At 35.2% G+C, this 22485-nt stretch overlaps 1 protein-coding gene and 1 non-coding gene across 5 annotated transcripts; both read right to left on the bottom strand.

Annotated features, from left to right (window-relative positions):
* Positions 1 to 441: 441 nt before the first annotated feature.
* On the bottom strand, positions 442 to 14392 carry LOC121234804 (inactive poly [ADP-ribose] polymerase RCD1-like). 4 transcript variants are annotated; one of them, XM_041130906.1, is made up of 8 exons: positions 14182 to 14392; positions 12410 to 12519; positions 10084 to 11342; positions 7921 to 8162; positions 7423 to 7523; positions 4318 to 4503; positions 4098 to 4193; positions 442 to 807 (listed from the first exon to the last, which is right to left on the bottom strand). In XM_041130906.1, exons 3-8 carry the CDS (start codon positions 11223 to 11225, stop codon positions 757 to 759), a joined length of 1818 nt encoding a protein of 605 aa, XP_040986840.1. In that variant the 5' UTR covers positions 11226 to 11342; positions 12410 to 12519; positions 14182 to 14392; the 3' UTR covers positions 442 to 756. The 4 variants fall into 4 exon arrangements, with proteins under 4 accessions (XP_040986840.1, XP_040986839.1, XP_040986838.1 ...); XM_041130905.1 differs by having other exon boundaries at positions 12410 to 12525; XM_041130904.1 differs by lacking the exon at positions 12410 to 12519.
* Positions 2956 to 3058, bottom strand: LOC121236321. The gene has a single exon (XR_005934738.1). It is a non-coding gene; the product is annotated as a U6 spliceosomal RNA (small nuclear RNA).
* Positions 14393 to 22485: the final 8093 nt, after the last annotated feature.

Below are 22485 nucleotides of genomic sequence, written 5' to 3' on the forward strand. Positions count from 1 at the left end.
ATGTAGACCAGCAACAAGGAAGCATGGTAGAGTCTCCACAATCGAATTTTCCTCGTGAGGGCACAAACCCATTCCATGGAAAGTTGCTCTTGAACATGGAAAACCACATTTAATCCACACTTCGAAAAAACATAAAATTGTAAGCAAGCCCAAAAATTCTTGTTACATGTCAAAAACAACAGCAAAGCAATGTTTTATTAAAATCCACGTGCTATGGCCTCAAATCCGTAGAAGATACTATTTCCCAAAAGTAGTGACAATCGGATATGCTTTTTTATTTTTTCCGCTTGTCTTTAGTTTCCACATTATTTTGTAAAATGAAGGAAAATCCCAACTCCAAATGGTTAAAAATAGCGGATCCAAGTTTCTAGACCCTTCAACTTAAAGATTTAACAGCCGTAGAGTCTCACCAATAAAATATCGTGAGGCCAACAAAGGAAAGAAAATAAGAACTCACTGATAATATTTAAAATATTGCTCGTTCAAACACAAGCATCAAAGTCTAGCAAATTCAACGGACAAAGATAAATTAAAACCCACAAGTACGGAGTAAATCCCATGTTCCAACTTCCACTTCATAAAATTAGATCACGAATAAAAAATAAAATAGTAAAACTACTAGCAGTTCTAATAATATTCACAACTTTGAAGTCGACGCATTTACAGCATGCAAAGTCCAAGATCTTAACTCCTTAAGCACCACCATATTCAAACGCTGAAATGTGCCACAGTTGATTAACGGCATCTCGAACCTTTTTATATGTTAGGCTTCAGCACTTCCGGATCAAATTTAGATTTCACTGGTACCTGCATCAGCCAGTAAGATATATTAAATTGGAATCACCCTCACGCAGTAGATTAAATTTAGATCCGTGTACCTTGAACTGTAACTCAAAGGCAGCATTTGAGACACGACGAAAGTGCCGAAATGACCCGACACCTTAAATACCAAACATACTTATCCTGTAAATATAGTCGTACTTTGCTACTATACTGACAGAGAAAACCTTTTAACTACATTGATGCAGGGTCAATTCAATCATGTAGAATATACAAGGAGCACATCTATAAAAGATGATCCTAGGACAAGTTGAAACAGGCTCAATGTACTTCCTGGGCAAATGAGATTTTATAAGGGGCAACCCTCATTGTGAGACCGCCTACAACCAGTCAGTTTCAAACGTTTCAAACGTCTCACTTAAGACTAGGATTATATTTTGATAAGCATTCTACGTAAAATCATTTTAACTAACACTTTTGAGTAAGTCTATACAACTTCACAACATAAACCAATCGAGTTCAAATTACACGATGTAATTCTTTCAATGTCATTGCTAAAACATTTTTGATTGTATAGACTGTTGCGGTAAATCCCATCCTTGGGTTACATATTCCCCTCATACTTCAACTGCAAGCCAGAATAGCGACATTTGCTATCATATACCTGAAGTCACTTTTTGTCTATTTCCAATATATGAAAAATTAAATCCATAATTTCGTGACCAGAATGGCTAGACTTTGTCAAAGCCCCATATTCTCGACTAAACTGAGACTACATTTACTAACACCCAATTAAATATAAATTCCAGTACAACCAGTGTTGGTAAAAGCAAGCTTAAGCGTAAAGTGCAAAGTGCCAAGGACTTTACTTACCAAATGTGAAGTGCATTCACAAAAGCATGCTTTAAGCCTGCTTTTTGTGTGAGCTTAATGCACAAAAAAACACGCTTTATGTAATTTTTTAAAAAACATTTATGAATTTAACATTTCAAGACCTAGAAAAGTTGAAAATGATGTAAACAACTTTTCTTAACGTACCATGGCACCTCGTCATATGTGATGAATAACCTTTGAACTCTAATATAAAAGTCCAGGTTGGCTTTCTAGATTGATTAATATTTGATGGCTTATGTAAGCATAAAGTCAATCCCTGCAAATCTTGAGCTTTTATGGTCATGGCCTTTTTTGCTATATTTTGTTCCAACTATGTACTTTAATTCAATTACGGCCATTCAATATCTTTTTATGAGTGGCTATCAAGTGTCATATATGTATATACTATGTACAAGAGAATTTTATAGAATATGTTCAAGTAAAGTTCAGCCACCACATGGGAGGCCTAGTCTTAGGCCCATTTAGATGTTAAGCTGAGTTGAGATGAATTGAGTTTTTTATGAATAATAACGAGTTGAGATGGTGGAATGAGTTTTGTGAGGCCCACTTAAGATGAATTTAAATGTGTTTGGATGTCAAGATGAGTTTAGATGTATTTATAGAAAGTTAAAAAAGGTTGTAGGTCCCGCTTGTAAGTCCCATATGTAAAGAGGTTTTGAGTTGAGTGATGTTTAGTAATTTTGGAGTTGCGTATTTGGATGTTAAACTCAACTTAAAATTAGACTGAATTGAGTTGATCTCAATATGTTCCAAAATCCAAACAAGGCTATAGCCACCCCATGGGACTGTTCCACTTTTTTAAGTTTGATATTTTTAATTATAAAATATGTTCTACTTTTTATTATTATTTTTTTAAAAATAAATAAAATAATTATTATTATTTTAAAAAAATATTAATTTAATTATTTTACAAAATTAAATTTGACACATTGCAATCTATGAAACTCTCATTAATTTTCGATTAACATAGATGGACAAAAATACCAAAAATACTGACAATCCTCTTTCTAATTAACTCATACTTGTAACACCACAATGGAACGCCCAAGTCACAAGGCATACACTCTAAAATGACTAGTTAATGATACAATTAGAACTACAATGAAACATTATAAAGAGCAAGAATTTCTCCTTCTCAAGTAATGTGAGATCTCATACACCATATACTCTAATCACTAATCAGAATGGGATAACACGAACTCTCCCTTATATTCCCAACGATCTAGTCTGGCCAGACCGTCGTAGGTGGCACGGCTCAAGTCTCACATTTCTAGTTGGAATATGCTCTAATACCATTTCCCGATTTGTGCATGTAATCCTTGTGCAGGGCTCATGCTAATCTTTTTCGTATCGTTCCAATTTTATCAGATGTCCCTGAATGGACATTAGAAAATTATAAAGAGTAAGAACTTTTCCTTCCCAAGCAATGTGTTGTACCATTGCTTGAGAAAAAAAACTCTTGCTCTTTATAATGTTCCAACGGAGTTCTAATTGTATAATTAACCAACTCTTTAGGAGTATAAGTCATGTGACTTGGACATTCCATCAAGGCATTACAAATAGCAAGAACTTCTCATTCTCAAACAATGTGAGATTTCATACACCGTCTACCTTTATCACTTATTAGAATGAGGTATTCACAATACTAAGGGTGGTTATTTCTAAAAAAATTACAAGATCGAAACCTAAGTACCCCATGACAAAAGGGTGTATGACCAAAATTCCCCTAATTATATATATATATATATTAATTTTATTATTTAATTGGATGCAGCTACTTAGCCCTGTGGATTTGCCCCCTCAAAATTACCACTAGAGCAAATTGTACTTTTTTTTTCATTTTCTTTGAGGGGGGCAAATCCTCAAGACTAGTATCACTTTCCTATTTAATTTTAATGTTGCATAATACTCTTAACAAATTGAGTGAATACTGACTGCTAAATATATTACGATCCTGTTTTTAAACCTTTTTATTGTATTTTGTAAATAAATACATCAATTTTAAAATTATGCACTTTACTCAATCAGCCGCGTTTGTTCTCTGCGACTAGGCTCTAGACCGTGTTTGCGCTTAGTGTGCCTAGCGCTTTCACCAACACTGGGTACAACCATTCGCAAAACCAAAATGAACCTACAACCACCACCAAAAAGTACTAGCAGCTGACCTAGCAGGACAATAAAAATCAAAACAAATAAATTTGCCACTGAATAAATGATTAGAACATTTCTTTTCTTTTTATGATAAGTTAAATGATTAGAACATTTCCACAACTGTAAATATAAACATTTCTACACTCCACTTCATGGCAGGACGCACTTGTGATGCATGTAATGAAATTACTCCTTGCAATAAGTTACAACCAACAGCCCAAGAGCACAAAGAACTTTTCACACCAACTAATCTTCAGAACAATGAATCATACCTTGCATTGAAGATTTGTGATTGTAGACCTTAACAAAGTATCTCCGACTGTCAATCTCAACCTTCTGATAAATTCATCCCGTTCTATATTTTTTGCCTGATAAATAACCAAAACGAAAATTATATAGGAAGAATAAAAAACAATTCAATCAAGAACAAAATATTGGGAGGTATAGGGTTGGGCGGGGGTTGTAAAGTGAAACAGAAAATACGAAACATACCCTGAACAAGCGATAATGCATATTAATTTCTTCCATAGCCTTGGGAGGAACTTTATTTGAGATAGCATCAAATAACATGGGAAAAGGCATCCAAGCAGATTTAGGAGCTCTAGTGCTGCTTGAACCTAGACTAGCAGCTTTCCCCTCGGATCTCCCAGAATCTGAAATTGGTTGACTTATGCTCTCCTAAAAGAGAATAAATTTAAATGTTCAAAACAGTTCCTGACATCTGTGCAAACAATCGTAACCACCAAGAAAACAACTCCATCATGAAGTTTGTGACTGCAAGCAAAGATGATTGGGTTCTCTAATATGGTTGAAAGAATCAGAATGCATGCACTCTCCAATTTAATCAAAAGTGCATGCTCCAAATATATATATGATTTTGACAACATATATATATATATATGTAATATTAAAAGTAAGTGCATGCTACAATTATTAGGATACTAGAATAAAAAGAAAACACATCTGGCCACCAATATGAATGACAGCCATCACAATAAATAAATCAAAATAAGTTCTGGAAGGAACTATAATCAAAGGGACTCCAATAGTACAACACACCTTTTAATCAAACAACTGCACGAATCTGAAAACCTCAACCGAATAATAAATGAATAAAGAATAGTCGAAAGTAATAATTAAAGAAGCATATACTTTATAATCAGCCAAGAAGAGAGAACAGCTAGCAATGAACAGGCCTGTATATTTAAGGAAAAAACCTCAAATACATGCCCATACGTAGGGCTGGGTAGCTAGGGCCCGCTACATGGCCACAGCATGCCAATCCTACCTGGCCCGTATGACAATGTGCCGGCACGCACCCGTTATCCCGGGCTGGGCAGGCGGGCTGAGTTTTAAAAATTTAATGGGCGGGCAGACCCACCCACCTGCCTGGCATACCCTCATGTAAACAAAGAAAACCCTAATATTTTTATTTCCTTCTTTTCCTTCCGCTTCCTTCTCCTTTCTTCTACTGGAGATTTTTTTTTAAATCTGAATGTAATTGTTGCAGATCTTTTGATATATGCGAATCGGTATGTTTCTTTGAATTTTTTTCTTGCATATTTCATGTGGGGCAGATTTATGGGTGGTAATAAAGGAAAATCAGCCCACCCGTTCAACAGATACGGGCAGGAAGGGGCTGGGATCAGGGTGGCAGGGGCAATATTTTAAATTCTGTTCCAGTGGTCATTCCAATTCAAACACTGGAACGGAATATTTTGATATATGTGCGTTCCGGTGTACCGTTTCGGGATTAGCTATATATATTTAAACATATAAACTGATAATTAGTAAAATAAAGACATATATATATGTGTGTATCATGTATGTAATTGTGTGTGTGTCCATATATAGATATAGAAGAATTGATAATTTATAAAATCATAAACTTGAGTTGACAAAAACGAACAAAGAAAAAAAATAAAAGAGCCAAAAAATTATTAGAAGTAATGAGATTTAAAAAGAAAGAGTGATGGGACATATTTAAAGTTAATAAAAATAAAAATAATATAAATGATTTTTAGATTACATGAATACCATCTAGATTAAAAATTTACAAAAATGACATCCAAACTCAAAAAAATTACAAATTTTCCATTAAAACAGTTTGGACTGGAATGCAATCCGAAATTTACCAAAATGGGCCAAAATTTGGAATGGAACGGAATGAAGATGTATAGTATACGAAAAATTCTTCTCATCAGCCACTATTCACTACCCCACACCCCACAGCCTATTAAAAAAAAAAAAGTTGTAGGAGTGGGGTGTGGGAGTGAATAGTGGCTGATGAGTAAAATTCCTCATAGTATACCACGTACTACACCAAAACAGAAAATCCTGGCGAACGAAATTCAAAACTATGGGCAAGGGGCATATTGCCACCTTGCCTAGGTGGGGACGGGGTTCGGGTAGCTACCCGCCCCAGGTAGCAGCCCTAGGTCCATATGTGCAAATATCCAGCCAACATTGCAAATAAATGAGTATGATTCTTCTTTCCTCGTTTTTTTTGGTCATTGCATCCATTTACATTGGTCCATAGGGTACAATTTTAAAGAAAAAAAGTCCGTATGTATGTACCATATTCGGATGGGATCCCATGAATACCATCTAGATTGAAAATTTACAAAAATGACATCCAAACTCAAAAAAACTACAAATTTTCCATTAAAACGGTTTGGAATGGAATGCAGTCCGAAATTTACCAAAATAGGCCGAAATTTGGAATGGAACGGAATGAGGATGTATGGTATACGAAAAATTCATCTCATCAGTTACTATTCACTACCCCACACCCCACACCTTACGAAAAAAAAAAAAAAGAAAAAAGTTGTAGGTGTTGGGTGTGGGAGTGAATACTAGCTAATGAGTAAAATTACTCATAGTATACCAGGTACTACACTGAAACGGAAAATCCTGGCCACAGAACGGAATTCAAAACTATGGGCAAGGGGCATATTGCCACCCTGCCTAGGTGGGGACGGGGTTCTGGTAGCTACCCGCCCCATTATAATAGGGTAGGTAGCAGCCCTAGGACCATATGTGCAAATATCCAGCCAACATTGCAAATAAATGAGTATGATTCTTCTTCTCTTTTCTTTTTTGGTCATTTCATCCATTTACATTGGTCCATAGGGTACAATTTTAAAGAAAAAAAATCCGTATGTATGTACCATATTCGGAGGGGATCCCACCCAACTTCTCGCTAAGTTATTGAAAGGAAATGCTGACATGGCACTCGCCACATGACCACCAGACGCACAAGGACGTGTCAAAAAAACCAAGGAAGAAGCCTTAAAAAAATGCTCTGATTGCCATGTCCAAAAAATCCTCAAAACTAGAAAATATCTGTTAAAAAAAACTATAATTAAAATAAATATAATTTGAAAATCAGCTAAATTTTAAAAAGAACACTTACAATTTTTTTAAAAAAATCAAACCTTAAAAATTAAAGGGGAAAAACTTTAATGTTGGCCTTGGATTTTTTATGCATCCATATTTGCAAATTCTTGAAAAATGCATCTAACAACATTAATAAAAAGAAAAAGGAAATCAAGAATACATGAATTCAAGCACCATATAATAATTTAAGATGCTTACCATATCAACAGGAGAAGACTCTAAACGTTGGCCCTGAGGCATCTGAAAAGATGTAGTAATCCCTGAAACATCGTGCTTAGTCTCATTTCCAACCAAAGGCCCTGTAGGGAACAACATATGGTACCAAATGCTCAAGTTTTCAAAAAACTCCCAGAAAAAAAATCCATGTAATCCATACAGCATCCGCCGAAGACACAGCTGGCCATCTCACTGGACAGTAGTTGCAGTGATGAATCATCTCTTGAATGTATCAAAACCCAACCAAGAGAAGATATCTATGATCCATGGCTGAAGCCTGTTTCTTAAAATACTTCTAAAGATTCTCCATAAAAGTTTGAAACAGAAACAGGGCAATTGATCACTAGTTTATTTCTGATAAATGAAGAACTAGCATGAATATCAAATTGTAAAATGTGAGAACACAAGTTTTAATGCAATTTCATGGAAAAATGAGATAACCATGAAACAAAAGAGCGCACGAAAGGAGTGATATTTCACCTTCAGCTTTGGAAGAGATCTTGAAACGGACAACAAATTCTGGGTAGATGTGAGTATTCATATTCATAGTCCAGATTATATAAAATCGCGGATTTTCAAGATCATCCACTCCACTGTCATAGTCCTTGCAACTGGGACGGTATTGTCTAGTGCCAGGACAAACAGCCTCCATATTTCCCATTATCACTCGACAAAAAAACATGTGTCGTACCCCGTTTTCGTCAACATCACAATGACTTGCACTGTAATTAAATAAAATGTTCAATCCTTGTCTAACGACTAATAAACTCAAATGTAAACTGTAACATGATAATGTGGACAATGACCACAGAGAAGCATTTTTCATTGTTTGGAACTAGTAAGACGAAATAATTTTTTTTAACCAGTAAACACAGTTTTATTAATACAGGACAATAAGATGAAATAATAACCACCCACAATGATGCATCCCAAACATTTCTTTAGGAAAATCGTGTAGTTTATTCACTTTGCAAAGACAATAGATGATTTTTTAGCGGTCCCAAAATAGATGAAAGTTTAAAAAAAAAAGAATGCATTTATCCTTTTAACTTCCCATATGACATTTTAATTTGGACCCGCCCTTATCAAATTGGTTTTTTTTTTCCAAAATACATCTTGTTTCTGGGTCATCTAAGGGCATGTTTGGAGGCTTAAAGTATCTCAAGATTTTGTGAATAGTAGTAAAATGTAGGGCTGTACAAAAACCGACCACACCGGCCGTCACTGAAACAAACCGGCCGAAACCGGCAAGGAACCAGTCGGCTGCCGGCAACAAAATAAGAAAACCGACGTCGGCCAATTCGGTCCCGATTTGAACCTGGTTCAAACCCCTAAACCGGCCAATTATATATATATATATATTTTATATTATACGTACAGAAAACGACGCAGTTTCACTTAAATGAGTGAAACGGCGCTATTTTGGTTCTAACATTTATCATTATATGAAACGGCGCCGTTTCAACGTAAGGCTTAATAACCCCACCCCCTCCCCTCCCTCTTCTTCTTCCCCCCTCTTCTTCTTCTTTCTTCAAAATTCCTCTCCTCTCTCACACGCAGCGCCACAACCCTCCGCTCCCCTCCTCCTTCACAGCGCCACCGACGGGAAACCAAAGAATCGAACCAGAATCACGCCAACACCGAGGCTGCCAATTTGTTCACCCTAATCAGCTGGTTCAGCCAGTTCTAACATCTGTAAAACACGTCGGTGCAGTGTCGGTTTTGGACCAAAACCACACCGACAATGTTGGTTTTCACCCCTAGTGAAATGGTTCGAAAGACGATGTTTTATTGGTTTGAGAAATGAGAGAAAAATTGAATAAAAATATTCTTTAAAATAAGTATTATATTGGAGATTGTGAAAGTAAATAGATAAAGTTAAAAAGTTGTGTAAATATAATTTTTTTAATAATATTTTTGTTTTGAAGTTTGTAAAAGTTGTATCGATTTTTGTGTTTGAGTAATGATTAGGTGAAAAGTTTAAAATTTGAAATAGGGAAGTACTTTGTGTTTAAGTGATGTTTGGGAATGAAGTTATAAGAAATTTTGGGAATTTTGGGAATGTTAGGTGTAACCCAAACATGCCCCAAGTGTACTTTAAAAGAGTCTTTTTCCCCTTTAACAAAATGCTTCTTTCATAACCTTTCATCAGCTAAGGGACATAAAGAATAATGATAGCTTCGATAAATGATGGATGATAATGAGAGTCATGAGATGAATTTTTTTATCCTCAAAGCAACAGAGTTAAGCCACAGAGCAAAAAGGAGCACACAAAAAATGAATAGTCCAACAAACATAGAGTTATTATAGCACCTTGCTACTGATAGTCAGTGGGTATCAACAACCAGGTCCAAGTCCTAGAGTGGCAATTGACTCATTAGTCAAAGAAAAACCAAAGTAACATGAAGGAACGTGAAAATTATTTATTTCTTTACTTTTTAAAGGATAAGAGTACGAGCACTGCCAGAAAAAGAGGTGGTCAGTTGTATAAGAAAAAGAAAAGGGATAACAATCCTATAGGTCACAGAAAATCCTCAAACTCTCCTTCTATGGAACAAAGTTCCCCTTATTTTTTGCAGACAATACAAAACCAAACATTTCAAATGTAGATTTTAATTAATAGAATGAAAAAAAAATCCCGACCTTATGTGAGAGCTGTTGGCAGCTGAGAGATGAACACCAATGCCATACATGGACTTAATTGTGGATGGTCCACAATGTCCAAGCCCATATGTCATTACTGTAGGAAGCTCCGCTTTAGAAGAAGCAATCCAAGCATATCGAACATTCGCATCCCCACGACACTTCCTGGTTAGTTCTACCTGTGTCTGGAAAAGCTCAAAGCGAGCTTGCATCAAAGCACTTGAGCAATAGCTTATCTCAACAATTTCAGCACCCCCAAAAGCACTAATACCCTTAACGAACATCTTCTGAACAGCATTACGATCATATTCTGCATTTTCAGATTCAGGCATGGAGACCAAATCTATATTCATCTGTTTATTTTCCTGAGCAGCTTCATCATGTTTTGCATCAGGTTCAAAATTGCAACTATCTTCGGCATGTACATTGTGGTGATTGCTTGCAGGTTTATGATTGATTTGAATCTGCGTAGCTAGGGAATTTGACTCCCCACTACATTCCTTCAATGCAGATTCCTCCACTCCATTTATTTCAATTTCCAGCAGCAGCTTGATCTCATGAGACCCAGAAGGCTCCTCAACCCCAGGATTTTGATATTTCCCACTTTTAGGTTGATGGAAATCAAAAAGTTCGTCATCATCTGCAAAAATTTCTGGAAAGAAGCAGCTACCTGCTTCATCGATCCAAGCAATTGGTTTCTGTAAACCTGTTTTCAAGTCCATTTGAAACATATGCAAAAAATCAAGGACAAAACGATGGCCATTTAACTCAATCTCCATAGTAGCCTTCTTTACCTGGAAAACTTCCCTGACCATATCAACAATACCCTGGGGAAAATCAATCCATTCGCCATTCTGATATAACATTAGACGCTTTGGTGTCTCAGTTTTCACATAATTTGAATAATATTTGAGTAAAGATCTCCCAAATTTAGACCCATAACTCATGTGCTTGCTTTTGCAACCGTCCAATTTCCTTCGCTTGCCAGGCTTATCTTGCAACCACCGCAAAGTGGGCAACTGGGGTAACATTTGTTGGTTAACTCCATTCAAATATGAAGTAAACTTGCTTGCCCGCTTTCTTTTTGAGTCAAGCAAAACTTTCCGAATTTTATCCGATGCCTTTACGATTTTTGCTTCCATTTATATCTACTTGACCAATATCTATCCACAATTCTAAATCTAAAAGCTCAACTATACAAGAAAAGTACAACTCTAGCTCTATCTATTCTTGCAAAAACTGCACCATTATGGCAAACCCTGGAAAGTAGAACTGTGATCACATATAGAATCATGTTTTTAAAATTTAAAAAAAAAAAACGACATACAAATGAATGCCAACATAAACCAACTACATGGACTAAATCACCAAGAAAAATACTAGAGGATCTGTAAATCAATGGCACTTCCAATAAATACACCTGAAATCAAAAGACACAAGACAAGTGTGTGCTCACAGAGTGGCCATGGTACAGTGGCTCTGAATTAATGGTGCTACATCAACAAGGGAAGCAAGGGGGGTGGAGCGTTATGGCAAGTGCAGTGATCTGGAGGTGACAGAGGCACAAAGTGTGAGCATTGAGCAACTTTCTGGGTGTAGATTTTTTAAATAACAACTAAAACCATTTCCAAGTTACAGATTAGTTGTTCATCAAAAACTGCAAAATGCAGTCATCTAGAACAAGTTTGAAGCAAGCCTAATTTGCTCCACTACCAGTGCATCATGATTCAAAATTCAATTTATCAACAACTACTCTTCAAGCCCCAAAAGTTTTCTTTGCATGGTTGTATTTTGAGATAAATACCATGCCACAAACAACCATATAGAAGTAAAGAACTTCCCACAACATTGTTGCCAAGTCCAGTCAACTGAAGACACTGCATTTTTTTCCCAGCAAAACCTCCCATTCATAAGAAGAGGGAAAAATTTATAAACAGCAAAACACATGCATAGCACATTCCTCCAGCCATAAATTATGTTCATTTTATGAAAAGGCATCTTATTCCAATGCACTAGAACTATGGAATGTGTGGTCTCATTAAAGGCTTCTTCACATTACATAAATAGGATATTCATGCTTGAGTAATATGTTCCAGGCTACATGTGTAATTTTCCCAGCCAGTATGAAAAGTCAAAATTTTTGTAAGTGGTATTTTCATGATAATTTCTTTTTTTAAGTAATATAGAAAGTAAATATAAACCCAAAGTGATTACCAACCACAACTAAGAATGGTACGAAGATGGAAAAATCACGATAGCATGAACAACAAGCTCTTATATAGAGATCATGCACAACTTTAATATTGGCCGCAGGAACAACCCATACCTAGTGCTTGTGTTAGCATTCATGATGTACATGTTCCTCTTCTCTGATACCTCAACAAAACTCAACGAAGAAAAGCCCCTTTCCTATTTACTCTAAAGCTTGAACCAGCTCTGCTCCTGAGAAAAGTATCCATCCAATAACAAGTATCAAAAACCTAAATCCCAATACAAATGAACAGTTTAAGGGGCTAGAGATTATACCACATTTGAATATATTTTTGACACGGAATTGAAAATTTTATTAAAAAATGAAAAAGGCATAGCCCAAGTATACTTTATATTGAAATTTTTATTGAATAGCGCAAAGCTTAGCCGGAGCAGCCCAAGTACACTCAAAGTATACAAGAGGAACACCTAAATAGATATAGAAAAAGGGACACCGTGAAATTGAAGACCACTGTCTCATTTTCCGTCAATTTCTCAACAAAAAGGGCCGATGTGGGCTATAGCGGCATGTTGTACAAAAAACAAAAGAAAAAAAATAAAATTTTAAAAAGAACATTAAAACATAAAGAAAATAAATTTTAGAGGGAAATCCCCCCCCCCCCCAAAATGGGAGGCGGATGGGGGGTCCCCCATTCATCTGCACAAGGGGGATTCCCACTCACAGGCAGTGAAGGGGAAGGAAATTCTCCAAGATCCCTACTCGCACCCAATGGAGAGGAAGTTCTCCAAGACTGTACTCAGCCATGGGAGCTATTCGTGTGGGGCTGGTGTCAGTGGAGGAGGGCATTCCATCTTTTTCTATTTTACAGATTTTTAAAATTTTTATTTTGTATCATTTTTGCTGTGAAAAAAATTTACATGTCAGTCCGTCAACAGAGAGAGATTTTAAACTTCAGATGTGATAAAACTCGGGTCTTAACTTTTCTAAATTGAAAACTCGGTTTCTAAAGTCAAAAACAAAAGGGCAGAGGGTTGTCATCATAATTTCGCTAAAACAATAATTTCATTTCTCAAACATTAAATGAAAAACATGAAACTACAAAATTTATACAAAACCAATTTTTACTTCAAATAGAAAAAAAGAATTTGGCAGCAAAAATGTTGATTATTTCCCAAAACAGGGACCAGCGGAACTCAAACGACCAGCGTGCAAAAAATGGACACCTTTAAAAAAATGGGATCCACCATAAAAAAGTAATTTTTTTCGGATAAGATCTACTTTTTTTTTTTTCAAAGACTTGCACCGACCTTGTACCTCCTCAGCTTTATCTAGCTTTAAGCTACAAGAGCAGAGGACTGCAAGATGTAAAATTCAACTCGCTTACTTTTCATTAAGTTTCTAAGCAGCCAAACAACAAAAATTTACCGATAAAAATTTCAAAATCTGTATTCCCTTTGCTTAATAAAAAAAAATCTCATTTAAATTAATACGCCAAACGAAAATTCATGTATAAAGATCAAAGAATGAATTGATCTACAAACATGCATATGCTTAAGTGAAACGCACTAGTTTTTAAATCAGAATTTTTGTGCCAAAAACACAAACACAAAACTTTTAAAAGAATTACCAAGATCTCAACGAGCAGTTCTGAACCGACACAAATTTTTTTTCAAAAAATTGAGTATAAAACTTCCAATCAGCCAGATCCGGCTCCGATCTGTCCGATTTGAGCCCAAAATTAGACTCCGGAAACAAAGAGCATACAGATCAAACATGAATAACAGAGCCAGATCCTTCACAACAGAAACGAAAGTAGTTCAACAGAGTTAAAATCACCTAGAAATAACGATAAGGGCAGAGAAAAACAAAACAAAGAAAGAAATTACCTACGATAGATGAAAAGTTAGTCAGGGTTTGATTTTTTCAGGAGAAGGGTTCGGAGGCGGAGAATGAAAACCCTAACTGAAGGAAACGGAAGGCGATCGGTTTGATACGACACCGTATAATAGAAAGGGGACTGACTCCCTGCCTTTAAAGAGAAGATGTTTTTGGCCGCTCCCTATCTCTTTCTCGTTTGCTTGGCCGAAACGCAAGCTCTCGCCCACTCACGAAGATTCAGATATATTCTATTAGATTTTAGGAAGGTAATTTTTATTCAAAAAGTAGATCTCACGTTTTACCTTAAATCACGTTAATTCATAAATTTAATAAAATTATTGAAAATAATAAATTATATTTAAAATATAAGTTAAAAAAATACTTTTTTAATAATAAATTTTATTTTTTTAAAGAAATTAAGTTCAAAAAGTAGATCTCACGTGTTACCTTAAATCACGTTAATTCATAAATTTAGCAAAATTATTGAAAATAATAAATTATATTTAAAATATAAGTTAAAAAAAATATTTTTTTAATAATGAATTTTATTTTTTTAAAGAAATTAAGTGACAATTATATTTATTACTCGTAAAAATAATATGACTAGAGATTTTAGAAATGGTATTATTCCGCGTTAGTTGTATAGTTCATTTTGTTTAATTGATATGGTAGCACAAACATAAAAATGATAGAAAATCAAGGATTTCTATCTTCCTTCTTTTTTAGAATGTTATTTTATTTTAAATATATTTTTTTATTTTTTTAATAAATTACGTGATATCATGTCAACAGAATAAAATGATCGTTTAAGACTAAGTTTAAATACAAAATAAATATCTCATTTCATATAATTTAATTATTATAATTTTTTAAAATTTTAAAATAATAATATTAAAAAATATTTTATTTATATTTTAATTTATATTTTAACTTATTTCATTTCAATTCATTATTCAATTCTTATGCTATAGTGGCTGAAATTGATTGGTAAGTAGGAATTGGTTGGCTGATGGCATTCGTTCGTAGGAGATGAGTGGTTAGGAGCGAGGAATCTGTATAATTATTTAGGGACGAGTTAGGGGCCCACGTTGTATAAATTGTCTTTTAAGCCTAGTGGAAATTTCCTTTTCTCTTTCTTTGTCATGTGTTGAATAGAAATCTTCAATAATTTAGTTCGTACGTTTATGTATTTATTTAAATGTATATATTCGCAGAATTTGAGATATTAGACTTTTTATTTTTAAAATAGATTTAACATATTATAAGAATCATATCAATTTATAAATTTATTTTTATAAAAATAATACTACTCTTTATAATAAATCTCAATTTTTTTAAAAAAAAATTCATAAAGTGTTCGCACCTTGTCTATAATGTTGCTAAAAAAATCAAAGAAGACTATTTAAAGATAGGTGACGGTCTTTTCTTGCACAGCAATTCAGCGAAATCAAGAAAAAAAAATGAAAGGGACTGTTTAGAATCATTAAAGCCAGTTGAAAGGTGTTGAAGCCAATTGAAGGGAGGCTGAGAGAGGGCTTTTCCACTGTGAATGGCCCCCCTCTTTTAAATAAACAAACAAAGGCGTGGAAAATAATTGAAAGCATCCCTTCTTTTTATAACGAACCACGCCATACGAATACGCCCAACAACTATGACCTTATGCAATTGACCCAAATAATTCATGCCAAGAAAAAATAAATGAGAAATAATTCCTGCTTCTGAAACACCAAAGCGGCAATTAGTATAAAAGATTTTGAGAAGTGTGAATAGAGGGATTATGACTGGGAAATAGAGTGCGAAATCAGCAAGGTAGATACATAGGTAGTAAGATAAAGCTACCTTTCGATGTTGAGCTCAACTAAGAGCATTCTTATTTACTTGATCAAAGTTTAATAATAGTTAAATTTTAGTCAATATGTGTCAAAAAACCATCATATTGGATTGGACATCTTTACATTTAATATTTAATAAATATAATAAATATTAATTTAATTTAATTAGAATAATTATTATTAATATTAAATTGGTAGAATTATAAAATGTGATACAAATAAATTAAATAAAAAATTATTAAATTAATAATATTTTATTATTATATATGGAGTAAATGACTAATCTAATGTGGAGATTGAATTTAAATGAAATAGACAAATATAAAAAAGTGTGATATTAGCTAAATTTTGAATATGAATTTGGTCAAGCTAATGAGAATGCTCTATCCTCAAATTCTTTATGAATAGAAGTGGAGTGAGTTATGTGGGACCCATTTAAACTGATTTTAAAATGTATTTAGATATTAAGATGAATTTAATATTTTTTATAAAAAGTTAAAAAAAATTGTGGATCTCACGTATAAAGATGTGTTAAGTTGAAAAAAGTTGTGAGTTTCACGTGTAATGAGGTTTTGAGTTGAGATGAGTTTAGTAATTTGAGAATTGAGTGTTTGGATATTAGATTTAGTTTAAAATTAGACTGAACTCAGTTCAACTAAATCTTACAACCAAATGCAGCTTAAATAATTGTTTTAATAAAAAGATATTTTATAAAAATAAATTCATGTACATCTCGTGTATGTGAAAGTGTGTTTGTTTGGTTGTAACTCGTAATATGCGAACAAACAAAGAAATGAGAAATACGCAATATTATGTCGAGCAATTTCAATGAATTGTCAGAGAAAAGGTAACCATAAGAGCAACATTTTATTAAATTAAAGAAAAATATAGAAGGAGAAATGGAGCTACAAATACCCTGATACCATGATTAAAAGCCACGTAAGATTATTTTTATCAAAAGAAATGATATTTATAGTTTTATAGTGTGCAAGTTTCACGCACTATTTAAAAATAAAAAAGTGGATAAATGTTGAACCCGCATAAAAATTTTTTTTAATAATAAATCTTACTTTTTAAAATAAGTATACGAAATTTACATATCTTATTATTATATTTAACATTACTTTTCTATCAAATTATTAGTTTCATAACATCGGCGAAACTTTGTACGCCCTCATCCTCCACATACCAGGTAGAGGGGAAGCAAAAATGAATATCTGCTTTTAGCAAAAGAGAGAAAATATAAATTTACCCTAAATGAGGAAGCAAAGTTTTCGAAGGGATGCCAAAATGGGTGGTAAGTAGGCCACAATTGATTGAATTTCGAAGTAATGTATGATGGCAGACTTGCGATGCACTCTTGAGATGCACACCAAGTCTGGTGCCCAACCATTCTGATGATTTACCCCACCAAATGTACTTGTGCTAAAAATTTCCTTTTTTCTTTGATAGAGGAAATTTAATGATTAATTCTTGAGTTTAGAGACGAGTTGAAAAATAACCTTAAACTTCATTTTTTTTTTTTTTTTTTTTTTTTGGTCTTTGAGTTTCATATCTTAATAAACAAAATTTCCATTAACAAATCTAATAAATCTACTCAAATTATAAACACATACAGCTCCAGGGCAATGACTCCAAGAAAAATTTTGGCATTATTTTTTACTTGGAAAGCGCTAGACTGAAAGTTCGCTCGACATTAACTTAACAGATAGCTTTGAGCAAAACTCAAGCAGAGAGTTCGCTCGAGTGAATATCGCAGAAAATTGAAAATTATGGCTTCTATCGTGTAATCCTATAAATATGCTTATTATGATGTGGCCGACTAAATAGTGAACTTATGTCCCAAATTGTATTTTGTGATTTCTCGACATAATAAAATTCTATACAGCTCCGTGAATATAGACACGTTATCGAACCACTTAAATTTGTATCTTATGATTCATTGATTGTTTATTTTTTAATTTACTTTTACTTCTTTGCCATTGTTTTCACAATATGGATATCAAAGGTTGACTGTTGATACTCTTTTTTTAAGCAAATATAAGTAAAGCAAAGTACTAATACAATATTACATGTTGATTATAAAAGAAAGGGTTAGTGGTTCTTTTACATTGTGAAAGGGAGGAGATAGTGGATCAATTAGCTCTACCCGTCTCTCTCCCTCTCCTTTTTCTCTCTGAAATTTCTAGACTGAAAATTCCCTTGTTTTCTCAGGGCAGAGGGGGTTCGGAGCTTAGGCTCCGACCACCTCCTCCCCTAGCCAGCTCCAGAGGCTTTTTTATCTTTATATTTTTCTGTTTACTTTTTTTCCCTAGATTTTTCTTTGGTTTTCCGTCCTTAGCGTCGATCCTTGCCAATCTACTGCTTTCCGACAACCTCCGACCAACACGTGATGCCGGTTCAGCCTCCCTGATCGCCAATCTACATGTTCGCAATAGAAAAGCGTGATTCTGCTAGGCGCGTTTGGCGCACACTCGGCCCTTGCCATGCAGGTTTTTCAACCACAGCCACGTCCTAGAGTGGCTTTGGCAGCCATTTGCGGCCCCACCGGCTTCAGAGGCCTCAGATCCTTCAGATCTGCTCGTCCGCCACCTCCTCAGGTGGCGCATGTACTGCATGCACCGCCACTGCCTGCGCCGCCACTGCCTGTGTTGATTTGTCGCCTGCGACTCGGCTTAGATTCCGGCTGCTACCCTATGTTACTGTTTTCCCTAACCAATGATCTTGTAAGAGGGACCGTGGACCTCTCCAAAAATCTTCTCCAGATAATATGTGACAGTGCACCCGCCACCTTTACCACTTCCAGCGGAAGTTCCACCGTCTCAAGCGATGGTTCCATCGTTCGCATTTTTGTTAACATATTTTTGTCTTTATATAAGACAGCGTCCTCTCATAGGACATGGGGGTAGGGACCAAGAAATTGTTCCCAAATAAACTCGTTCAACACTTTGCACTATTTTCTATTGCTTTTTGGGGCGATTGTTTGGGAACCTCACCCCCTCCTCATGTATCACTTTTTTAGTTTAATGATATCAACTTGCCTACAAAAAAAAAAAAAAAAAAAAGGAGGAGATAGCGTATGAGACAAGCTGATGGGAGAATGCATCTTGAGAGTAAAGACATGTTAGCCATTACGGATCTCCTTGTGGAGAAAGGGAAAAAAAGGAAAGAAAAAAAAAACCTAGTTAATTCCCATAGTGCAAACACAAGTTCGCACAATTTGGCAACAAGAGCATGACATTATAGGGATAAACGACATCAAGCTATTGATATTATCTTTCTATTATTATAGTCCCCAACCACCAATTTTGAGATTAACAAGTATTATATGTTGGAAAAACCCTAACAGAAAACTATGTTTTTTTAGGACTATTACTCTCTGTTGAGTTTGTGGAATCTAGTTTATTATTGGGGCGGCTCAACTTGATTACCTGACCCGAGAATGACTCGTTACGATTTTTGGGTGGATTTTCAATGAGTCTAAAATTTTTTGCACTATTTTTACTTGGGAAGTGCTAGGCAAAAAGTTCGCTCGACATTTGCGCAACAAGTAGTTCGAGCAAAACTCAAGTAGAGAGTTCGCTCGACTCTCGCTTGATAGGTAGTCGAGCGAACATCGAACAAAAAGTTCTCTCAAGGTGTGCTCGACACTCCGCTAGAGCGAATATCATAGAAAAGTAAAAATTAAGGCTTCCACCGTGTATCCCTATAAATATACTTATTATGAACAATGTAGCCGATTGAACAATGAAGTTTCGCTCAAAGTGTATTTTGTGATTCCTCAACATAATAAAATCCTCTATAGATCTGTGAACTTAGGCACGTTATCGAACTATGTAAATTTGTATCGTGTGATTCATTACTTGTTTATTTTCTTGTTTACTTTTATTTTTTTGTCATCGTTTTCAAAACACTCTTAACCTTACTAACTCCTAGATTATTGCTCCACAATTATAACAAAAGTTTGATAACAAGAAGAAGGAGATTGTGCTACAAATCTGGATAATCGATCTTACAATAATAGTGCAATAGACATGGGGGAAACGAGTAATCTTTTACAAGTTATCAAGAACGTCCTATACCTCCTCATATTTGCAGGCCAGTGTTCCACAAAAAAATTATGTTGATTCTCATATAACTGAATAAAGGAAAATATCTGCTTCTTAAGAATCTCAATTGCTGTAAATAATATATAATGGTTTTGGCCCCCATGATAGCAAGTGAATCCAATCCTGACACCCACTTGTCATTCCATATGCCATGCTTGCAAACTTTGTTTTAATTGATTAGTTAACTAATACTTAAAAAAAAAAAAAAAAAAAAAAGAGAGAGAGAGAACAAAACTTTCTGTACATGTAAAAGAAAAGAAGTAAAAACAAGAACTACAAGATCTCACAGATTTGAAGATTTCTACCACCTTTGGTTCCGTGTAGAAAAGTCACACTGATATGAGCTCAGATCAAGAGAAGAATGGTGGGAGGTGGTTTGGGCAATCCGTGATAGGAAGGGTTTCATTGGGACAAAGCAGAAGGCTGAAGAGAAGTGAAGTCTGAAGTTGTTCATGTGTCTTGCAAGGTTTAGAGGTGCTGAACTCAAAACAGTGTCGTGGAACTAGGGAACATACGGTGTCGTTTAATGAAGGAGTTAAGTGTTGCGTTCCAAGAAGTTAAATGAAGTGATGCATTTAAAGGAAGCTTAGAAGCCAGGAAACGATGTCGTTTTATCAAGAAAGTGAGTGGTTGTTATGATGAATCTGTTACTATTGTTTAGCTTGAAAAAGAATAAAAGCAATTACAGGATTCCTCTGTAATCTCTGACATCCACTACTATAAGGATGAAAGAGAGCTAGTACATTTTCCATTTTAAAAATTTATTGCCAGACTTACTATTTTGTTACTATTTTGGAGGTTAGGGACCCTCGAAGATCCCGTAACAATACAAAAATTCAGTTTATTTTCCATTTTCAGCATTCTGTTCTTACATCACACAAACACATTACAACAACTCATTTCATTTTCATCAATACAATACATCCAGAACCATAACAATTGGTATTCAAAGAAGTTGATCCTACCCAGTCCCAGCCAAACAGCACCCTACAATTTCATCGTTTACATATATTCAGCCTAGCCAAACAGCTTCATCACTACCACCAGCCAACCAGCAAAACAGCTTCACCATTTTCAACCAGAAATACACCAAACAGCTTCATCACTAACCAAACAAACAACTTCACCATTCTCAACCCAAAAATACACCAAACAACTTCATCACTATCATCAGCCAAACAATTTCACCTGTCCCAAACCAGCAATACAACCTACCCATTACCAACCAGCCAAACAGTTCATCACTACCATGGCAGAAAACACCTGATCCAAACACCAACAATAAGAAGCAGTGCAACACCAAATCGACCATCACCAACAAGAGACCATTGAATTAAGAACAAATATCTAAGAAATTAAAGATATGCTACGCACCCTTTTCACCCAACAACTCAATCCTCCACCCATAAACCAAGAACAACCACCAGAAATGGAAAATCCAGACCTAAAAAGGTTCAATCCTAGGGGGGTCAAACTAGATAACTATTACTTCCTCAACTCTAAGGTGTTAATCCTGCCGTTTGGCTCTTCAAAGCCAACCATTACTTCAAATTTCACCAAATACCACTACCTCAAAGGTTGTTGATGACCTCTTACCACATGGAAGGAGATGCTCTTATATGGTTCCAAGATGCTGTAGAATAAGGGTTCTACCGTGATTGGGATGCCTTTTCCATATCGTTGCTCCTTCGTTTCGGGCCGACAGCCTATGACAATCCCATGGAGGCATTGACGAGGCTCAAACAGACCAGCTCAGTGGCTAGATATATGGCACAATTTGAAACATTATCCAACCGTTTGAGAGGCCTCTCGAATTTACATAAGTTGTGTTGTTTCCTCAGTGGCTTGCAGGACGAGATTTGCATTCCAATCCGCATGTTGAATCCTATGAATTTAAATGCAGCCTATGAGTTAACAAAAATGCAAGAGGAATACCACAGCAGTACAAGAAAATTTAGTAAACCGATGGGGGAAAAGATCAATACCGCAATGGAAAGAGGTTCTTATTCCAATGTTAATTACAATAAATTGAAGAAACCAGTGGGGTTTACTAAACCTGTGACCTCAATGCATATGGATGAGAAACGTCGAAAGGGGTTGTGTTACCGTTGTGATGAAAAATGGAACCCAACACACTTGCAAAATCCCAGGATTTATTTCTTGCAAGTGGATGAAAAGTAACAGATGAGGAAGAGAAGGAATCTGGTGGGAAGGAGGAGGAACACAAGCATATAGAAATTCTGCTCAACAACAAAGATGAACTGGAGATTTCCTTGGCTACCATAGATGGAACTCCTACAATGCGTACTATGAGGTTGATGGGAAGTATTAAAGAGGAGCAAGTTTTGATTCTAGTAGACTCAGGTAACTC

This window comes from Juglans microcarpa x Juglans regia, chromosome 6D (genome assembly GCF_004785595.1).
Source record: "Juglans microcarpa x Juglans regia isolate MS1-56 chromosome 6D, Jm3101_v1.0, whole genome shotgun sequence".
Classification (NCBI taxonomy): Eukaryota; Viridiplantae; Streptophyta; class Magnoliopsida; order Fagales; family Juglandaceae; genus Juglans; species Juglans microcarpa x Juglans regia.